This window comes from Procambarus clarkii, chromosome 53, assembly GCF_040958095.1.
Source record: "Procambarus clarkii isolate CNS0578487 chromosome 53, FALCON_Pclarkii_2.0, whole genome shotgun sequence".
Lineage (NCBI taxonomy): Eukaryota > Metazoa > Arthropoda > Malacostraca > Decapoda > Cambaridae > Procambarus > Procambarus clarkii.
This window is the reverse complement of record NC_091202.1, coordinates 12,854,235-12,874,843: the sequence shown is the minus strand read 5'-3', so window position 1 is coordinate 12,874,843 and position 20,609 is coordinate 12,854,235. Positions and strand designations below refer to the sequence as shown.

At 41.6% G+C, this 20,609-nt stretch overlaps 1 protein-coding gene across 1 annotated transcript in view; it reads right to left on the bottom strand.

Annotated features, from left to right (window-relative positions):
* Positions 1–20,609, bottom strand: part of LOC123767224 (DBH-like monooxygenase protein 1) — a 117,406-nt gene that overhangs the window by 77,820 nt on the left and 18,977 nt on the right. Inside the window, exons 3-11 of the mRNA XM_069304728.1 lie at positions 9,969–10,076; positions 8,045–8,194; positions 7,328–7,498; positions 7,077–7,163; positions 5,715–5,910; positions 3,249–3,353; positions 2,655–2,818; positions 1,455–1,572; positions 879–1,003 (exon numbers count right to left, since the gene is read on the bottom strand). Coding sequence (XP_069160829.1) covers positions 879–1,003; positions 1,455–1,572; positions 2,655–2,818; positions 3,249–3,353; positions 5,715–5,910; positions 7,077–7,163; positions 7,328–7,498; positions 8,045–8,194; positions 9,969–10,076 — 1,224 coding nt within the window. The remainder of the gene's footprint in view (positions 1–878; positions 1,004–1,454; positions 1,573–2,654; positions 2,819–3,248; positions 3,354–5,714; positions 5,911–7,076; positions 7,164–7,327; positions 7,499–8,044; positions 8,195–9,968; positions 10,077–20,609) is intronic.

The window sequence follows — 20,609 nt, the reverse complement described above, 5'->3', positions numbered from 1 at the left end:
AGGTAGGGGATCCACACAAGGGGAATGAATTGAGAGCAATATATAATTTGTGCTATTAGCTACTCTATCTATGGTTGTGTCAGGTCAAGGTTAGGTTTCATCCTCCAGGTGGCACTCGTAGACAAGGATGTGGTGGACGTGTTCCAGGTTCCTGACTTCAATCACTGGCTCGTACTGTGGGGTCAGGTGAGGGGAAGGACGGGAAAAGATGTTTCATTAGTGTGTTAATGAAGCGGCTGCTATTGGCCTATACAACGCAGCTGCTATTTGCTTCTACCACACATTCATAGTCAAACCTACGCGTGTTCAACCCGCCCTGTGGCAACGAAATGGGCATGAGAATGATTTTACAAAACAGGTTGATTAACCTGCACATGTCCTTAGGTAAGGGATCCGCATAAAGGGAATGAATTAAGAGCAATATATAATTTGTGCTATTATCTAATCTATCTATGGTTGTGTCAGGTCATTGGTTACGTTAATATGGTGTATTATTGACGAAATGGAATTTTAAAATATTGATTTTGAAAATTATTTCAGTATGCCTGCACACTCCGTTTACAGAAAACGGAATTCTTAAAAGAAAACTGTTTAGCACTTTTATATTTTAATCCAACGATTTATATTACAATAAAGTAAGAACGTGAGAATAATCTGTTTAGGACAAAGGTTCACTTGCCACTTTACATTTAAGACTTTAGCAGGAACCTTATCATGCTTTCAGGCCATCACAAATATCTAGATAATTATCCAAGTGGTTTCTCATGGAAATGAATTTGATCTGAGGATGGGTTCAGGTTAATAGGAGTGAAAGAATGAGAATGCTAGCAGTCCTGCTACATGGTGACCTGGCCACTCTCAGACCTGCCTATACTTACAAAGGTTGGAACAGTTGTCTTGGTAGAGTCGTAGCCACATTCTACGATAAAGGAGTCTCCCTTGAGGATCGTCATTTCGTCCTTGAGTACTCTGCTCTGCTGATAGTTGAAGTCGTAAAACTTATCTGCGGGAGGCAGGGCAAGCGTCAGCACCAGAGGTCTGATGATTCACTGGAGTGTTGTCTTTATGACTGTTTCAATGATTAACAGTTCTGGTGAATGAATGAGTACCAGTGGGTTTAAAGGTCGTTTCCTACACTACTCTTTTCCCTCTCCCAGGCAATTACTACCAGTATAAAACATTTACCTCCTATATACAAATTTTAACTATTACGTCCTGTATACTTAAAGAGGACATAACTTTTGAGATTTCCCCAAAGATAAATTTGAAAATATACCTTTTCCAGACCCCCCTCCCCTTCCACACTCAATGGGGACATTTTGATGTTGCAAATAATGATTAAAGGAGAAGCGATCTTCACACATTTCAAAACATTAAAATAAAACAAGTCATTACAACACTCACACAAATCGTTGACATTAGTTGCCACGTACACATACATTAAAAAAACTTGCCCTTAAGAGTGACTGGCAGTTCCCGTCCGTTGCGGATGTGTCTGAGGGTGATGTCTCTACCCAGGAGATGAGCGTGCAGCATCCCCTGGAACACCTTCAACCCTCCTTCAGGCACTCTCTGCATCACCACCACCACCACCACCACCAGCACAGACAGCAGCACCACCACAAGCGCAGTTTTGAAGCGATAGGGTTAATTTGAGAAATTTCGAAATGTCTATTGTATAATATTCCTTCCAGATCTACCACTAATTTGCTATTAGTTTTTCCTACTCCATCTCTCATCATCATCCCCCCTTTTCTTCCCCGTCTTCCTCAGTCCTTTCTTTGTCCCATTTGCATCCCACCACTTAACTAAGTCTTCCTCCTCCTTGGCTTATCTTATTTTTAATTTACAAACTTTAAAAAAAAATAAACTGTGCACACTATCTGTCCTGCTCATAATCGATATTAGTAAATGAACGTCTACGTTAAAATTCCATCACATATCTTATATTTCCCCAATAAATAATTGGGTGAACAGTCAAATGTTAAAACATTTACTGCTTTGTTGGGCCAAGCTGCCTTGGGTAGGCCTCATTTGATTATGCACTGTTAGGCGAGATAATGATGGGTAACATAAGATAGGGTAGGGTTCGTTAAGGTTAGGTCAAGTTACGAAAGGTAAATAAACTGAGGCAAGATATATTAGGAATGACGGAGCTAACTTTGTTAAGCATTATATGAATCATCCCTCAACCTGAAGACATACGTCAGAGCCACTAGGCCTCTGACGTCATAGGAACAGGCCTAGTGCCCGCACCGTAAGCAAGGCTCTTAGTTTAAACACGAGCACGAGACCAGGAAGACTTTCAGCTAGGAATAGGTCGCTGTTCCCTACGATAAGCATGCCTAAGACGACTGTCGAATATTTTTCCCCGTTTCTTAACGGGTATGACAATCCTCCGGTACGACTTGCAACCAGAGGTCGTTAGATTTAGTTTCATGTCGTTTTGTTGAAATACTCTCAGAGCAGACTAGAGATTGGTAAATCACAGTTAAGTTAAAGGCCAATAAAGTCTGCGCATCACGATGGAAGTGCTAACATGTTTTGCCGTTGGGTAATGCCAAAAATACTAATAATAAAAAAAATAATAATAATTGTAATAGAAATTCAATTCATTTCTATCATTAGAAATTGTTTATAAAAAAACTCTTCACCTCTCTGGTGCATTCGCTGAAGCAGTGACCAATTGTTTTCCAGTGTTGTCCTGGAGGAATGATGTGGGTGGGAAAGACGGTATGACCCAACGTGATGACCCCGGAGTCGTACTGACGCAGCTTCTCCGTGTGGTAGAGTCGAATGCCAGACCCGTCCACTACTCCTAATAATTAAAGTAATACGAGTTATAATCAGAGGTAACAGAACGCTGATGTACGTCAGAATAGAGGCGCCCCACTGACCATCCCCGTGAACTGTAGTTTTGTACCTTAAACTGGACAAATTTCAATGATCACATCTTTGACTTTGGGGTTTATGAGTACCTAATTTTAATGGTACAGTTTGTTGCTTCATTAGCTCTCCCTCGGCCATGTTCTGAATATTCTCCAACAATCTTTAATCCATTCTTACACTGACTTGCGTTCCTTAATCTCACAATCTCCTCCTCCAACCCAGACACGCCCCGATCCCTCGCATGGAAGATGCTAATAAGTTCGCTCCTTCATTCTTCCGTCAGTTCCCTACAATGGTAAATGTTACACATTTCTCTCTAAACTCACAAAACCCTCAAGCAAGCGCCTAGGCCTACCTACCTTTCTTAAGTTTGGGGTTGTCGTAATGGATCTCCATCATAAAATAATCCGTTCCGCCATGCTCCTCTCCAAGTGAGTAGCCCACGTGATCAGGCCACATCTCTCCTGCAAGGAAGGAGAAAATAGAAACAGTTTAGGAATATAATGAAAGTCATATTCCTCAGGATAAAGTTTACTATCGCTGATAGCGATACATCACCCCAAGTAACATGTCAAGTTTGTTGCTCTGTTCTTTATCGTTTAGATTAATAAATAATCAAAGTTTTCACCATTCTAATTAAATTCGATTTAATACGACGAGTAAGTTCTAAACCACTTAAATTTCCAATGGTTATGCTATCAAATAGTCAACTTATTCATCATCTAAGCTTCTAACCATTTGTGTTTCATATAACTTCACATTATTTAGGGTCTACCACACATTTTTAATCCCACCGATGCTCGCTATAACTTAAGCTGTCACCCCAGTTGTCCATAACTTGGGTTCCTTTATCAGGCTCTTCATTTCCAAACCACCACCTCAAACAGTCAATGCCTTTTCAACTTCGGTATAGAATTATAACACCTAGGAGTAAAACCTATTAAAATAAAATCCTTGTCATCTATATTCCGTTCCACCTTAAGTTTAAACCAAAAATTACCATAAGAAACATCCTAAAGACACAATTCACCCGAAATGTTTGTAGTTAAACAATAATTTATATTTGGTTCATCACATCTGCCACTTTAATTGCCAGGTTAACAAAGTCTCAGTCATATTAATATCATCCACCCAGAAGTTTATCTCAAACATTATCAATAACCCAAAAATTATAGTCGCAAAGCACACCCCTCAGACCCCATCACGGACCACCTACCCTCAGACCCATCACGGACCACGTACCCTCAGACCCATCACGGACCACCTACCCTCAGACCCATCACGGCCACCTACCCCCCAGACACGCCACGGCCAACTACCAACAGACCCATCACGAGCCACCTACTCACAGACACACTCACGGTCACCTACCCTTAGACCCCATAACGGCCCACCTACTATCAGACTCCATCACGGGCCACGTACCCACAGACCCATCACGACCACCTACCCTCAGACCCATCACGGACCACGTACCCACAGACTCATCACGGTCACCTACCCTCAAACCCATCACGGGCCTCCTACCCTCAGACCCATCACGGCCACCTACCCTGAGACCCATCACGGCCACCTACCCTCAGACCCATCACGGGCCACCTACCCTTAGGCCCCATCAGGTGCCACCTACCCTCAGACCCCATCACGGGCCACCTACCCTCAGACCCCATCACGGGCCACCTACCCTCAGACCCATCACGGGCCTCCTACCCTCAGACCCATCACGGCCACCTACCCTGAGACCCATCACGGCCACCTACCCTCAGACCCATCACGGGCCACCTACCCTTAGGCCCCATCAGGTGCCACCTACCCTCAGGCCCCATCACGGCCACCTACCCTCAGACCCATCACGGGCCACCTACCCCCAGACCCATCACGGGCCACCTACCCCCAGACCCAACACGTACCACCTACCCTCAGACCCATCACGGGTCACCTACCCTCAGAACCTTCAAGGGCCACCTACCCTCAGACCCCATAACGGGCCACCTACCCTCAGACCCATCACGGCCACCTACCCTCAGACCCATCACGGGCCATCTACCCTCAGACCCATCACGGCCACCTACCCTCAGACCCCATCACAGCCACCTACCCTTAGACCCATCACGGGCCACCTACCCCCAAACCCATCACGAGCCACCTACCCTCAGACCCATCACGAGCCACCTACCCTCAGACCCATCACAGGCCACCTACCCTCAGACCCATCACGAGCCACCTACCCCCAGACCCATCACGGATCACCTACCCTCAGACCCATCACGAGCCACCTACCCTTAGACCCATCACGAGCCACCTACCCTCAGACCCATCACGGGCCACCTACCCCCAGACCCATCACGTACCTCCTACCCTCAGACCCATCACGGGTCACCTACCCTCAGACTCATCAAGGGCCACCTACACCCAGACCCATCACGTACCTCCTACCCTCAGACCCATCACGGACCACCTACCCCCAAACCCATCACGAGCCACCTACCCTCAGACCCATCACGGGCCACCTACCCCCAAACCCATCACGTACCACCTACCCCCAGACCCATCACGTACCACCTACCCCCAGACCCATCACGGGCCACCTACCCCCAGACCCATCACGTACCACCTACCCCCAGACCCATCACGGATCACCTACCCTCAGACCCATCACGGGCCACCTACCCCCAGACCCATCACGTACCACCTACCCCCAGACCCATCACGTACCACCTACCCTCAGACCCATCACGGACCACCTACCCCCAGACCCATCACGTACCTCCTACCCTCAGACCCATCACGGGTCACCTACCCTCAGACTCCTCAAGACCACCTACCCTCAGATCCAACAGCCCAGGCTACAACTGGTACAGTACAGTGAAGCCAGGAGAGGGGCATATTGGGGGTGTAGCACTGAGACCCCTTCACCCGCAGCCACTTCTCGTAATGCCTGGAGGCATCCTCCAGGTGGCACTCGTAGATAAGGATGTGGTGGACGTGTTCTAGGTTCCTGGCTTCAATCACTGGCTCGTACTGTGGGGTCAGGTGAGGAAGGGAAGGAAGGGAAAAGATGTTTCATTAGGGTGTTAATGAAGCGGCTGCTATTGGCCCATACGACGCAGTTGCTATTTGCTTCCACCACACTTTCATAGTCAAACCTACGCTTGAAATAATTAAGTTATCCCACATCTATGTTACCAGGTAATTAGTTCCATTGATCAACCACCCTATTTCCAAACTAGTATCTACTCAGTGCATAGCTTTCTGGATGAAACTGATCATCACTTATGATAGTCCTTTCAACGCAGCTGTCGAGACGTGATTTGAGTATGCCTCGTCTGATCACCTGTGTGAGATTGATGTCTGCCCACAAGGTAGGACGATGTGGAAGCATCGACTCCACTTTAATACTGGAACTGAACTAGTGGAATAAGTTATACAATTAATTTTGCAAAAACAAAATCAAGAAGGTTTAAATGAAGGTACATAGTATGTAAGTTTTTCAAACAACGCTATGATTGTCCAAAAGCAAAAAAAAAAGCAATTGGGTATGTACACATTCGAGTCGCAAGGAATACCTAATAGTCAAAAGTCAGTCACAGTGTGAAGGAAGGAAGTTCTGGCAGGATAAATTATTTTCTCCCAAGGCTTATGTTATTTAACCTAAACCATTTCTGACGGTTGACTTTTACCCCAGATGGTAAAGACCTACATGACAACGAAAAAATAAATAAGTTTCGAAAACTAAAAATAATGAAAAACGCTTAGTTTCATTAAACAATAAAATGAAAGTACAGATGGAAAAAAATCACAGACTTACTATGTCTGAAACCTTTCGACTGGGATGTGGATCAAACCAGCGTCCTGGGTAACCCCAAACGCGCGCCTTATCATGGTTAATGGGTTAAAGCACGCGTCTATAGGGTTACCCAGTGGCAAATTTCTCACCAAGATACACTTTTTCTCCCTGGAGTTATTGAGAATTACCAGGTAGTTAGAAAATGGCTTATGTAGTACCAATATACAAGAACTTAAATCGACAGGAGACTTTTAACTACCTGTGCTACTTACAGAGATGTAAGATCCCACAAGAAAAAGGCTCCTGGAATCACAGGAAAATAGGATTTGACACCAATTATAACCATAGAATTATGACGAGATACTGACTGGTAAATGCACCTCACTCACCACCTACTTACCCCAATAACGTGAGTCTTGCGCCGCAAAGGAGGAACTCTGAAGAGCTTGCACCAGTACAGTGAGTCCGAGTCGTCTGGTAGACTCACCTAGGGACGGAACCACAGTCAGGTTTATAATCTACACAACATATAATTCGGCACAGCTGCAGCAAGATTTATGTTAATTTAATAAGAGGGATATAAGGAAAAAGCTGAGACCAAGAGTTGAAGCTCGATCGTTCAGGTAAAATTAGGGAAGAAAAAAAACTTACATTAATTGCGTGTAAATTCCAGACGGAGACATCGTCGCCGAAGTCTGGGAGCAAGAACCTTGGCTCCTGCAGGTACAAGCTCTTGGTCCCTCTGTGGCCATGCATCGCCACTCTCCCTATGTCAGGTGGGTCCTCGCGCCCGTATGCCCAGATAACTCGAGTCGTGTCACTCTATGGGGGCAGTAGTGCAGGTATTAGCGAGGGCTGGGATGAGCTGAGCTGGGATGATTGGGAGACTGGGGAGCTAGCTCCTAATCATAGCTCCCCTTAGCCAAGGGAAAGTAGGATAACTGGAGTGGGGAAGTGGTAGGTTGCAGGGGATGAGAGTGCGTAGTAAGCTTCAATGGGGCATGAATAATTTGAAGATAAATGTAAATTGAGAGAGAAAGAGCCTGGAGAAAAATGCTGGAAAATAAATCAGACGACGCAGCAGGTAAAAATTATTAAAATCAAAACAAAAGTGTCAAAAACTTGTACATTATATTGTATATTAAAAGAGGTTTACAACTGAAAGAAATCAAACTTTGTTGAATTCACTGTGTTACCAGCAATTAATGTATCGCTGATTAAATTATTCTGCATCAGGATCATTTAATGCTCAACAAACTTGCTAACTTACCTAGAGATGAAATCTAACTAGTCTATAAATTTATCCAAATACAGAGAGAACATACAGCATATAAAACCCAGAGACAGTAGGTTGTTGAGACGACTCACAGTGATATGGAAGTCGTGCAGGTCGTCACAGGTGTTCCAGGGCCTGGAGAACCTCAGGACGGTGTGGGTGTCGTTCTGGTATCCTCCAAGCACCTTCAGGTCCTGTGAGTCGTCTAGGACAGGATGCCAATTACCTTCTCCATGAAGATCCTGTTGGATAGGATACACAAGTTACCCTCCCATGAATACTCTCTGATAGGATGCCAGTTAATTTACTCAAGAAGGTTCTGTAAGGAAATTTGTTAACACCCTCCCCCCTCCCTCACATACAAGATCACCACATACAATGTTCTCAGGGGATTTGACAGGGCAGACAAGGATGGATTATTTAACACGAGAGGTACACGCTCAAGGGGATTCAGGGGGAAGCGAGTACCCAAATGAGCCACAGACATTAAAACTAATTCTTTTCAGTATCAGTTGCTAGTAAATGGAATGCAGTAGGCTGTCACTTGGTGAAGGCCGATTCCATACACAGTTTCAAATGTAGATATGAAAGAGCTCCAGAAGCTCAGGAATCAGTTCACCAGTTGGTTGAGAGGCGGGACGAAAGAGCCGAATCTCAACTCCCGCAAGCACAACTAGGCGAGTACATACAAACATATATACAGCTGACATTTGCTGTACACATCACTTAAAATATATTCCTATGTTTCAATGTCTCAAGTTTAATAAATTCTGATCGGTTATATGCACTTAATTTTCTTAATTCTAAGTGAATTCAGCACATCGCATAGCCTAAAAGCCATGCAACGTGCTGCATTGCATGGCCTTAGGGTCCATGTAAAAATGATATTTTATGTAATGAAAAAAAATAAGCTTGAACGACACATTAAGAATATTCTTTTATTCTGAAGTGTCCGAGGTTAGTCCGTTTTATTTCACGCGATATCATAATGTCCTTCATTTTTGTCTTTAAATTCTTACATATATTCCGATTTAAAAAGCAGGAAGTATTCATAGTTCAGTAAGGTTGTGTATGATCACAATTCAGATTTCAATCAACTGCTAAAAAATCCGTGTATTAGTGCATGTGACATTTGGGGCAAATTTTATTGGTATAAAAAACATCTGAATCTGGCAGCTGCGGACGTGCGGGCGCACCATAGCCTGTGCTTCTTGGAACTTTTGTCCAGTGTTGCTGAATCTATAACAACAATGCCGACGTGCGGAGTTTTAATGTACACTGAAGAGTCAGATCCATCTAGTCATCGTTATTCTACAAGTCTTATGATATCACATGTTCACCCAACACGAGATTACTAATTTCGACCTACGGGGTGTAGACATGTACACGCAACACTACCACGTGGCTGCAACCTGTCGTGGCCTACCACTTCAGGTTGCAGCCGAAGCACAACCTAAAGGTTCCCAAGTCGTAGGATGGAGAAAATTTGGATTGAGACTGCCTCTGCTCACTTAGCAGTAAATAGGTACCTGGAGTTAGTCAACTGTCTTGAGTTGTATCCTGGGGATACAACTCAAGACAGTCTATCATTGGCCAAGGAGGACCCCTTTAACCCCATCAGGCTTCCTGTCCCCGACAATAGCAAATCAATCTGAGAAGGAGTGCGTGTACTGGCCTAGTTGTGCTTGAAGAGGCGACCTCCCTTTACTTACTACCATTTAACCATACAAATTTTCCCAACCAAAAATACAGATTAAGTTCACGTTGTCAGAGACAGGTAGGCTGTTAGGCTTCCTGTGGTCCCATAAGCAAATTACCGTTTTCCCAGGATTCTACCCACAACAGTCGACTAACTCCTAGGTACTTAAATAATACTGCAGTAGTGTCGGGTAACATTGTCTGGCAACCCAATCAGTAGCAATCAGTTGCGAGACGACTGTGCAAAGAACTGCTCAATAGCTGTGTGGGGCCACCTTAATAACCTGAAGCAATATCTGCAACAAGATGGTAACTCACGTAAAGAAAGACATGGCCTTTGTCGCAGATCCAGCCCAAGATGATGTCTGCTCCCCGCATGCCTCCGCTGGGGGAGAACCCCAGGCCAACGTAGCCACGCGTCGCCACCTGCAGCGCCACCGCCACCACCACCGCCGCCACCACCACCGCCACCACCACCAGCAGCGCCGCCACCACCACCGTGAAGACACCACCAAGGCACCATGTGGATACATACGAATTATAAATTACTTATCTGCTCTCGTTAGTGTTACTAGTGCCCACCCGTTCCTAATTACAATTGTATGAGCTAACTATTAATACATTATAATCATCGTTATACAGGATAAGCTTTAACGATAAAGGTCAACTCCTGTGCAAAACTAAACAGTTCAACCCTGGCGCAGTGCTATTTTGAACAAAAATAAGCATACTGAACATTGAAGCTTAGGTTCAATCTCTGCCAAAATACACATTCGTGTACCATTTCTTTTCCCCAGGGATGAATAATTTTAATTCTATGTATAGGTTAGAAGTTAGGTTAGAAGTACAGGTTAGAAGTTAGTAGCCAGAACGCACTTCTCGGCCTACTATGTAAGGCCCGAATTGCCTAATAAGCCAAGTTTTCATGAATTAATTGTTTTTCGATTACCTAACCTACATAACCTAACCTAACCTAACTTTTTCGGCTACCTAACCTAACCTATCCTATAAAGATAAGTTAGGTTAGGTTAGGTAGGGATGGTTAGGTTCGACCATATATCTACGTTAATTTTAACTCCAATAAAAAAAATTGACCTCATGCAAAATGAAATGAGTAGCTTTATCATTTCATAAGAAAAAAATTAGAGAAAATATATTAATTCAGGAAAACTTGGCTTATTAGGCAAATCGGGCCTTGCATAGTAGGCTGAGAAGTGCGTTCTGGCTACTAGGTACGACATATATATATATATATATATATATATATATATATATATATATATATATATATATATATATATATATATATATATATATATATATATATATATAGGCTGAGAAGTGCGTTCTGGCTACTAGGTACGACATATATATATATATATATATATATATATATATATATATATATATATATATATATATATATATATATATATATATATATATATATATATATATATATATCGTACCTAGTAGCCAGAACGCACTTTTTGGCCTACTATGCAAGGCCCGATTTGCCTAATAAGCCAAGTTTTCCTGAATAAATATATTTTCTCTAATTTTTTTCTTATGAAATGATAAAGCTACCCATTTCATTATGTATGAGGTCAACTTTTTTTTATTGGAGTTAAAATTAACGTAGATATATGACCGAACCTAACCAACCCTACCTAACCTAACCTAACCTATCTTTATAGGTTAGGTTTGGTTAGGTAGTCGAAAAAGTTAGGTTAGGTTAGGTTAGGTAGGTTAGGTAGTCGAAAAACAATTAATTCATGAAAACTTGGCTTATTAGGCAAATCGGGCCTTGCATAGTAGGCTGAGAAGTGCGTTCTGGCTACTAGGTACGACATGTATATATATATATATATATATATATATATATATATATATATATATATATATATATATATATATATATATATATATATATATATATATATATATATATGTGTGTGTGTGTGTGTGTGTGTGTGTGTGTACTCACCTAATTGTACTCACCTAATTGTGCTTGCGGGGGTTGAGCTCTGGCTCTTTGGTCCCGCCTCTCAACCGTCAATCAACTGGTGTACAGATTCCTGAGCCTATTGGGCTCTATCATATCTACATTTGAAACTGTGAATGGAGTCAGCCTCCACCACATCACTTCCTAATGCATTCCATTTGCTAACTACTCTGACACTGAAAAAGTTCTTTCTAACGTCTCTGTGGCTCATTTGGGTACTCAGCTTCCACCTGTGTCCCCTTGTTCGCGTCCCACCAGTGTTGAAAAGTTCGTCCTTGTTTACCCGGTCGATTCCCCTGAGGATTTTGTAGGTTGTGATCATGTCCCCCCTTACTCTTCTGTCTTCCAGTGTCGTGAGGTGCATTTCCCGCAGCCTTTCCTCATAACTCATGCCTCTTAGTTCTGGGACTAGTCTAGTAGCATACCTTTGGACTTTTTCCAGCTTCGTCTTGTGCTTGACAAGGTACGGGCTCCATGCTGGGGCCGCATACTCCAGGATTGGTCTTACATATGTGGTGTACAAGATTCTGAATGATTCCTTACACAGGTTCCTGAACGCCGTTCTGATGTTAGCCAGCCTCGCATATGCCGCAGACGTTATTCTCTTTATGTGGGCTTCAGGAGACAGGTTTGGTGTGATATCAACTCCTAGATCTTTCTCTCTGTCTGTTTCATTAAGTACTTCATCTCCTATTCTGTATCCTGTGCCTGGCCTCCTGTTTCCACTGCCTAGTTTCATTACTTTGCATTTACTCGGGTTGAACTTCAACAGCCATTTGTTGGACCATTCACTCAGTCTATCCAGGTCATCTTGTAGCCTCCTACTATCATCCTCTGTTTCAATCCTCCTCATAATTTTTGCATCGTCGGCAAACATTGAGAGGAACGAATCTATACCCTCTGGGAGATCATTTACATATACCAGAAACAGTATAGGTCCGAGGACTGACCCCTGCGGGACTCCACTTGTGACGTCTCGCCAATCTGAGACTTCACCCCTCACACAGACTCGTTGTCTCCTGTTGCTTAGGTATTCCTCTATCCACCGGAGTACCTTCCCTCTCACTCCAGCCTGCATCTCCAACTTTCGCACTAGCCTCTTGTGTGGCACTGTATCAAAGGCTTTCTGACAATCCAAAAATATGCAGTCTGCCCACCCTTCTCTTTCTTGCCTTATTTTTGTTGCCTGGTCGTAGAATTCAAGTAACCCTGTGAGGCAGGACCTGCCATCCCTGAACCCATGTTGATGCTGTGTTACAAAGTTCCTTCGCTCCAGATGCTCCACTAGTTTTTTTCGCACAATCTTCTCCATCAGCTTGCATGGTATGCAGGTTAGGGACACTGGCCTGTAGTTCAGTGCCTCCTGTCTATCCCCTTTCTTGTATATCGGGACTACGTTAGCTGCTTTCCAAATATCTGGCAGTTCCCCTGTTGCCAGTGATTTGTTATACACTATGGAGAGTGGTAGGCTCAGTTCTCTTGCTCCTTCCTTTAGAACCCAAGGGGAGATTCCATCTGGGCCTATAGCCTTCGTCACGTCCAACTCTAGTAAACACTTCCTTACTTCCCCACTGGTAATCTCAAACTCTTCCAGTGGTTCCTGGTTAGCTATTCCCTCACTTACCTCTGGAATTTCTCCTTGTTCTAAGGTGAAGACCTCCTGGAATTTCTTATTCAATTCCTCACACACTTCCTTGTCATTTGTAGTGAATCCTTCCGCCCCTATCCTTAATCTCATAACCTGTTCCTTTACTGTTGTTTTTCTCCTAATGTGGCTATGCAACAATTTAGGCTGAGTCTTTGCCTTGCTTGCGATGTCATTTTCGTATTGTCTTTCTGCCTCTCTTCTCATCCTGACATATTCATTCCTGGCATTCTGGTATCTTTCTCTGCTCTCCAGTGTCCTGTTATTCCTATAGTTTCTCCATGCCCTTTTACTTTGCTGCTTAGCTAGCCTACATCTTTGATTAAACCATGGGTTTCTCATCTTCATTTCTCTGTTTTCCTTTTGGACTGGGACAAACTTGTTTGCTGCGTCCTTGCACTTCTGCGTGATGTAATCCATCATATCTTGGGCCGTCTTTCCCCTGAGCTCTGTTTCCCATGCTATATCTGTTAGGAATTTTCTTATCCCCTCATAGTTTCCCTTTCGGTATGCTAACCTTTTGGTGGTTAACCTTTTGAAAGTGTGTGTGTGTGTGTGTGTGTGTGTGTGTGTAATTATTACCTAAGTGTAGTTACAGGATGAGAGCTACGTTCGTGGTGTCCCGTCTTCCCAGCACTCTTTGTCATATAACGCTTTGAAACTACTGACGGTCTTGGCCTCCACCACCTTCTCACCTAATTTGTTCCAACCGTCTACCACTCTGTTTGCGAAAGTGAATTTTCTTATATTTCTTCGGCATCTGTGTTTAGCTAGTTTAAATCTATGACCTCTTGTTCTCAAAGTTACAGGTCTCAGGAAATCTTCCCTATCGATTTTATCAATTCCTGTTACTATTTTGTATGTAGTGATCATATCACCTCTTTTTCTTCTGTCTTCTAGTTCTGGTATATTTAATGCCTCTAACCTCTCATCGTAGCTCTTGCCCTTCAGTTCTGGGAGCCACTTAGTAGCATGTCTTTGCACCTTTTCCAGTTTGTTGATGTGCTTCTTAAGATATGGGCACCACACAACAGCTGCATATTCTTGCTTTGGAATAAACAAAGTCGTGAACAATTTCTTTAGTATATCGCCATCCATGTATTTAAAAGTACTTCTGAAGTTAGAAAGCGTGACATAGGCTCCTCGCACAATATTCTTTATGTGGTCCTCAGGTGATAGTTTTCTATCTAGAACCACCCCTAGATCTCTTTCTTTATCAGAATTCTTTAAAGATTTCTCACATAATATATAGGTTGCGTGGGGGTCTATGTTCTCCTATTCCACATTCCATAACATGGCATTTATTAACATTAAATTCCATTTGCCAAGTGGTGTTCCATATACTTATTTTGTCCAGGTCATCTTGAAGGGCATGACAATCATCTAAGTTTCTTATCCTTCCTATTATCTTAGCATCATCAGCAAACATGTTCATATAATTCTGTATACCAACTGGTAGATCATTTATGTAGACAATAAACATCACTGGTGCAAGAATTGAGCCCTGTGGTACCCCACTTGTGACATATCTCCAGTCCGATACATTGCCTCTGATTACTGCCCTCATTTTTCTATCAGTCAGAAAATTTTTCATCCATGTTAAAAGCTTACCTGTCACCTCTCCAATATTTTCCAGTTTCCAGAACAACCTCTTATGTGGAACTCTGTCGAAAGCCTTTTTTAGGTCTAGATAGATGCAGTCATCCCAACCATCTCTTTCCTGTAATATCTCTGTTGCTCGATCATAGAAACTGAGTAAATTGGATACACAGGATCTTCCACATCGAAAACCATACTGTCTGTCTGATATTATATCATTTCTCTCCAGGTGTTCTACCCATTTAGTTTTAATTATTTTTTCCAATATTTTGACTATTACACTTGTCAATGATACCGGTCTATAATTAAGGGGGTCTTCCCTGCTTCCACTTTTGTAGATTGGAACTATGTTAGCCTGTTTCCACACATCAGCTACAACTCCTGTAAACAGGGATGCCTGAAAAATCAGTTGAAGAGGAATGCTGAGCTCAGGTGCACATTCTCTCAGAACCCATGGTGAAACTCCATCTGGACCAACTGCTTTGTTCTTATTTAGCTCCTTGAGCATTTTTTCCACTTCGTATCTAGACACCTGTATGTGCTCTATGTTGTTCTCTGGAATTCTTATTGTATCTGGTTCCCTGAAGATTTAATTTTGTATTAACACACTTTGAAACTTTTCGTTTAATGTTTCACATATTTCCTTCTCATTTTCAGTGAATCTATTTCACATTTTCAACCTCTGTATATCATCCTTTACCTGCAATTTGTTGTACATGAATTTATAGAATAGACCTGGTTCTGTTTTACATTTGTCTGCAATCCCTTTTTCAAAATTTCTTTCTGCCTCTCTCCTCACTGCCGTGTAGTTGTTTCTCGCATCTTTGTATCGCTGGTATGTTTGGGGGTTTGGCCTCTTCCTGTATTGATTCCATTTTTGTGTCTTTTGGTCTCTGGCCCTCTCGCACTTTCTGTTGAACCAATCCTGTTTCCTAGTTCTGCTTCTCTGTTTTGGTATAAATTTTTTTGTGCCTTTATCATATATTTCACAAAACTTGACATACATCTCATTCACTTCCTTGCCTAGCAACAAGTCTGTCCAATTATACCCACTAAAAATTTTTCTAAGGTTGCCATAATGTCCTCTCCTAAAGTCAGGTTTTTCAATTGCATCAACCTTCATATTTTCTTCCAGATTATACCGCATTGCATACTTTATTCCCAAAAAGACATGGACACTTTTACCCAAGGGAGGAAGGTACTGAATGTCAAATATTTCTTCCTCCTTCTTGGTAAACATCAAATCTAGCATGGAGGGAACGTCCCCTTCCCTCATCCTCGTAGCTTGTTTAACATTTTGATACAAGAATATTTCCAGGATGAGGTCTACAAATTTACAGGTCCAGAAATCTTCTGTTTTAGCTTCATATGCTTCCCAGTCTATGGCTTTCAAGTTGAAGTCGCCGACTATCAACAGTCGTGAATTATCGTTATCCGCTCTCGCTATGATCTCTCTCATTATTGTTATAAGACCTTCTCTTTGACTATCTAGCTCCTCCTTTGACCATGTGCTGCTTAGCAGTGGACTGTATGTATTTATGATCATTAGTTTATCATCCTCATGGCAGATCTCTAGTGCTATTATGTCAACTTCTTGTGGATTGGCAGTCATTATTTCCTTCACCTTTAGGTGTTCTGTCACCAGCACAGCAACGCCACCGCCTTTTTTTAATTTTTCTGTCCCGTCTCCAAATTGAGTAGCCCCCTTGGGAATATGACCTCATTTAAAATAACATCTTCAAGTTTTGTCTCCGTGAGTGCAACAATGTCTGGTGTCTGCAGCTGTATTACTTTCCCATCCTCATCACTTTGTAATTTTCTAGCATTCCTTAGTGCTTCCTCCATTTGTTTGGCACCATTTAGGGTGATCCTCAAAGGTCGATTTTTCCCTTTTACATATCTGCCTATTCTCCTGTAGTCGCACACATTCTCTATGGTTGTAAGACCTTCCACGAGGCCAACAACTTTATCTACTACTTTTGCTTCTTCTACAGCTCTTTCTGACCTAGATGTTATCTCCTTTTCTTTGCAGCCAAAAATGATCAGGGACTTACTCCGATCAAATGTGTTTTGCACCAACTTCGGGTTAGATGCCAATTATTTTCTCACTTCCAGCCCAATGTTTGTTTTATCTTGGTTGCTGCAGTGTTTGACTTCCTTTACTACTTCTTCAATTTTTTCCTTCTCCTTGGCCACTTGTGCATAGGTGAGTTGTGTATCTTTCTTGCACTGTTCTATTCCCTGTGTAACTTCCTCCATCTGTGCTGACAAAAGCTGTTTCTCCTGTTGAAATTTCTTACCTAACCTATTGTAGTCATTTATGTTTAAATTTACTTTAACTTCTTCCAAAGCTATTTTTAAGAGTCTATTTTCTTCTTCCATGGCTTTGCAATTTGTTTCCAATTGAATCTTATCTGTGCACAAGTCTTTCACTACACCCTCAAGACATAAAAGTTTGCTATTTAAATGGTCATTACTTTCTTTCAATTTACTAATTATTTCTACATGAGAGGTCACTATAGTATCTAATTTTACCAACTTGTTGTATAGACTGGTTATATCAATGCTTTCTTCACTGAATCCTGCAAAATCAAGCTCTGTTTTGTATTTCCTCTTGCCGGCGGCCATCTTGAATGTTCTTCTCTGCACTGGAAACACTAGGGCAACTTTTTCTCATCCAATTTTTCACTTCCCTTGGCACATTCCTGTTATTTCACCTATTTTTCAAAAGCACTACACCTTTATGTTCTCTGGGACACCACTATCATCATCCTGTACTACAATACTTAGGATTGTTGAAATATGCTGGAGCTCCTCTTGTCTGCCTCTTGGGAAAGAACTTGGGATAGGAGTGTGTGTGTGTGTGTAATTACCTAAGTGTAATTACCTAAGTGTAGTTACAGGATGAGAGCTACGCTCGTGGTGTCCCGTCTTCCCAGCACTCTTTGTCATATAACGCTTTGAAACTACTGACGGTCTTTGCCTCCACCACCTTCTCACTTAACTTGTTCCAACCGTCTACCACTCTGTTTGCGAAGGTGAATTTTCTTATATTTCTTCGGCATCTGTGTTTAGCTAGTTTAAATCTATGACCTCTTGTTCTTGAAGTTCCAGGTCTCAGGAAATCTTCCCTGTCGATTTTATCAATTCCTGTTACTATTTTGTATGTAGTGATCATATCACATCTTTTTCTTCTGTCTTCTAGTTTTGGCATGTTTAATGCTTCCAACCTCTCCTCGTAGCTCTTGCCCTTCAGTTCTGGGAGCCACTTCGTAGCATGTCTTTGAACCTTTTCCAGTTTGTTGATGTGCTTCTTAAGATATGGGCACCACACAACAGCTGCATATTCTAGCTTTGGCCTAACAAAAGTCATGAACAATTTCTTTAGTATATCGCCATCCATGTATTTAAATGCAATTCTGAAGTTAGAAAGCATCGCATAGGCTCCTTGCACAATATTCTTTATGTGGTCCTCAGGTGATAGTTTTCTATCTAGAACCACCCCTAGATCTCTTTCTTTATCAGAATTCTTTAAAGATTTCTCACATAATATATAGGTTGTATGGGGTCTATGTTCTCCTATTCCACATTCCATAACATGACATTTATTAACATTAAATTCCATTTGCCAGGTGGTGCTCCATATACTTATTTTGTCCAGGTCTTCTTGAAGGGCATGACAATCATCTAAATTTCTTATCCTTCCTATTATCTTAGCATCATCAGCAAACATGTTCATATAATTCTGTATACCAACTGGTAGATCATTTACGTACACAATAAACATCACTGTGTGTGTGTGTGTGTGTGTGTGTGTGTGTGTGTGTGTGTGTGTGTGTGTGTGTGTGTGTGTGTGTGTGTGTGTGTGTGTGTGCGCGTGCGTGTGTGTGTAAATCTCGAAAATTAACACGTGATGAAAAAATGTGAGTGTCGTACCACGGAGGAAGAATTGAAACAGTAATTTCCTTAAGTACTTCAGAAGGAATGATTCATAAGTCAAGTATTGGACATATAAATACACAGGAGAGAGAGGTGAAGTGAAGTGAGATACAATGAAAAATGAATGGTAATTAGGTGGATATAAATAAGAACTGCAGAAGGCCCATACAAGGCTCCCACACATACCCACTAATGGTTTATGGGCCCATAGAATACGAGCTGCATCAATAGGCACATACATGGACAATAATAGCATAAGATAGTAAATATTTACAATGAATTAGTGAGATAAATGAGTAGCAATGATCCTACTCAAATCCCCTTTTAATTGATCTATCAAAAATGGATATAATTATATTAACCAATGCTAATGTTCAAATTACATTTTTTTGTAATTTGTATTAATTCAGATTCAATTATTTTCCTATTTAAGTGTTTTTACAATTCGTTATTGAAGAAGCCATCTCCCAATCAATTTCGTGAGAATTTTCTGACAAATGAACAAACAAGGCATTAGACAATTGGTCATGTCTTACAGAGCATTTATGTTGCAAAATTCTACATTTCAAATCTTTAGATGTTTGCCCAACATAGAACCTATTTCAGTCTTTACAAGGTATTTTATAGATTACGCAATTATCACTACGAGGGCTGTTTCTAACGAATAGTTTACCAACAGTATTTTCGTAGCTAAACAATATATGTATGTCAAAAGGTTTCAAAGCCTTGACCATACTTTCAAACCCAGAAAAATATGATAAACATAACACATTCTTTGGGCGAATTTTTTTCACTGCATATGTTATTATTTTTATTTTTTATTTTTTTTTTTTTTTTTTATATATACAAGAGTTGTTACATTCTTGTACAGCCACTAGTACGCGTAGCGTTTCGGGCAGGTCCCTGGAATACGATCCCCTGCCGCGAAGAATCGTTTTTTCATCCAAGTACACATTTTACTGTTGCGTTAAACAGAGGCTACAGTTAAGGAATTGCGCCCAGTAAATCCTCCCCGGCCAGGATACGAACCCATGACATAGCGCTCGCGGAACGCCAGGCGAGTGTCTTACCACTACACCACGGAGACTGTATATAATATGTACGACGTGCTTTGCTACAGCAAACTTCAAAAAAAACTCAGTGAGTAACAAAGCTTGAGACCAATAGAATCAATATTCTTAGACTCTTCATCTAAGAATTCTGGACTAACAACCCGAAGAGCTCTTAGATACATTGATGAAAAAAATTTATTAATTCACATTTTATCAATGCCCTGAGAAATAATTAACATAAGATAAATTATTCATAGGTTTTCTGTAGACGCTAAACTTTAGTGAAAAATCTTTCCTATGAACAAGCATCTCTAGGAATGGCAAACATTTATCAATTTCTGTCTCCATAGTAAATTTTATAGAGGTAACTTGATCATTAAGTTTAACTACAAATTCGTCTGTGTTTACATCTGTAGGCCATACACACAAAATATCATCAACATATCTAAACCATTGAATGATTCCAGGGGTATTTTTTTAAACAAATTTCTTTTCCGAGAACTCCATGTACAAGTTTTAAAGCAATGGCAATAAAGGTTTCCCCATTGCCATTCCAAAAGTCTGTAAATAATACTCATTATTAAAGGTAAATTAACATTCTTTAATGCACAACTTAACCAGATTGACAATAATATCAACAGAAAGAGGTAAAACATGATTCATTAGTTCATGAGCAAGATAATCAAGAATATCATCAACCGGTACCTTTGTAAACAAAG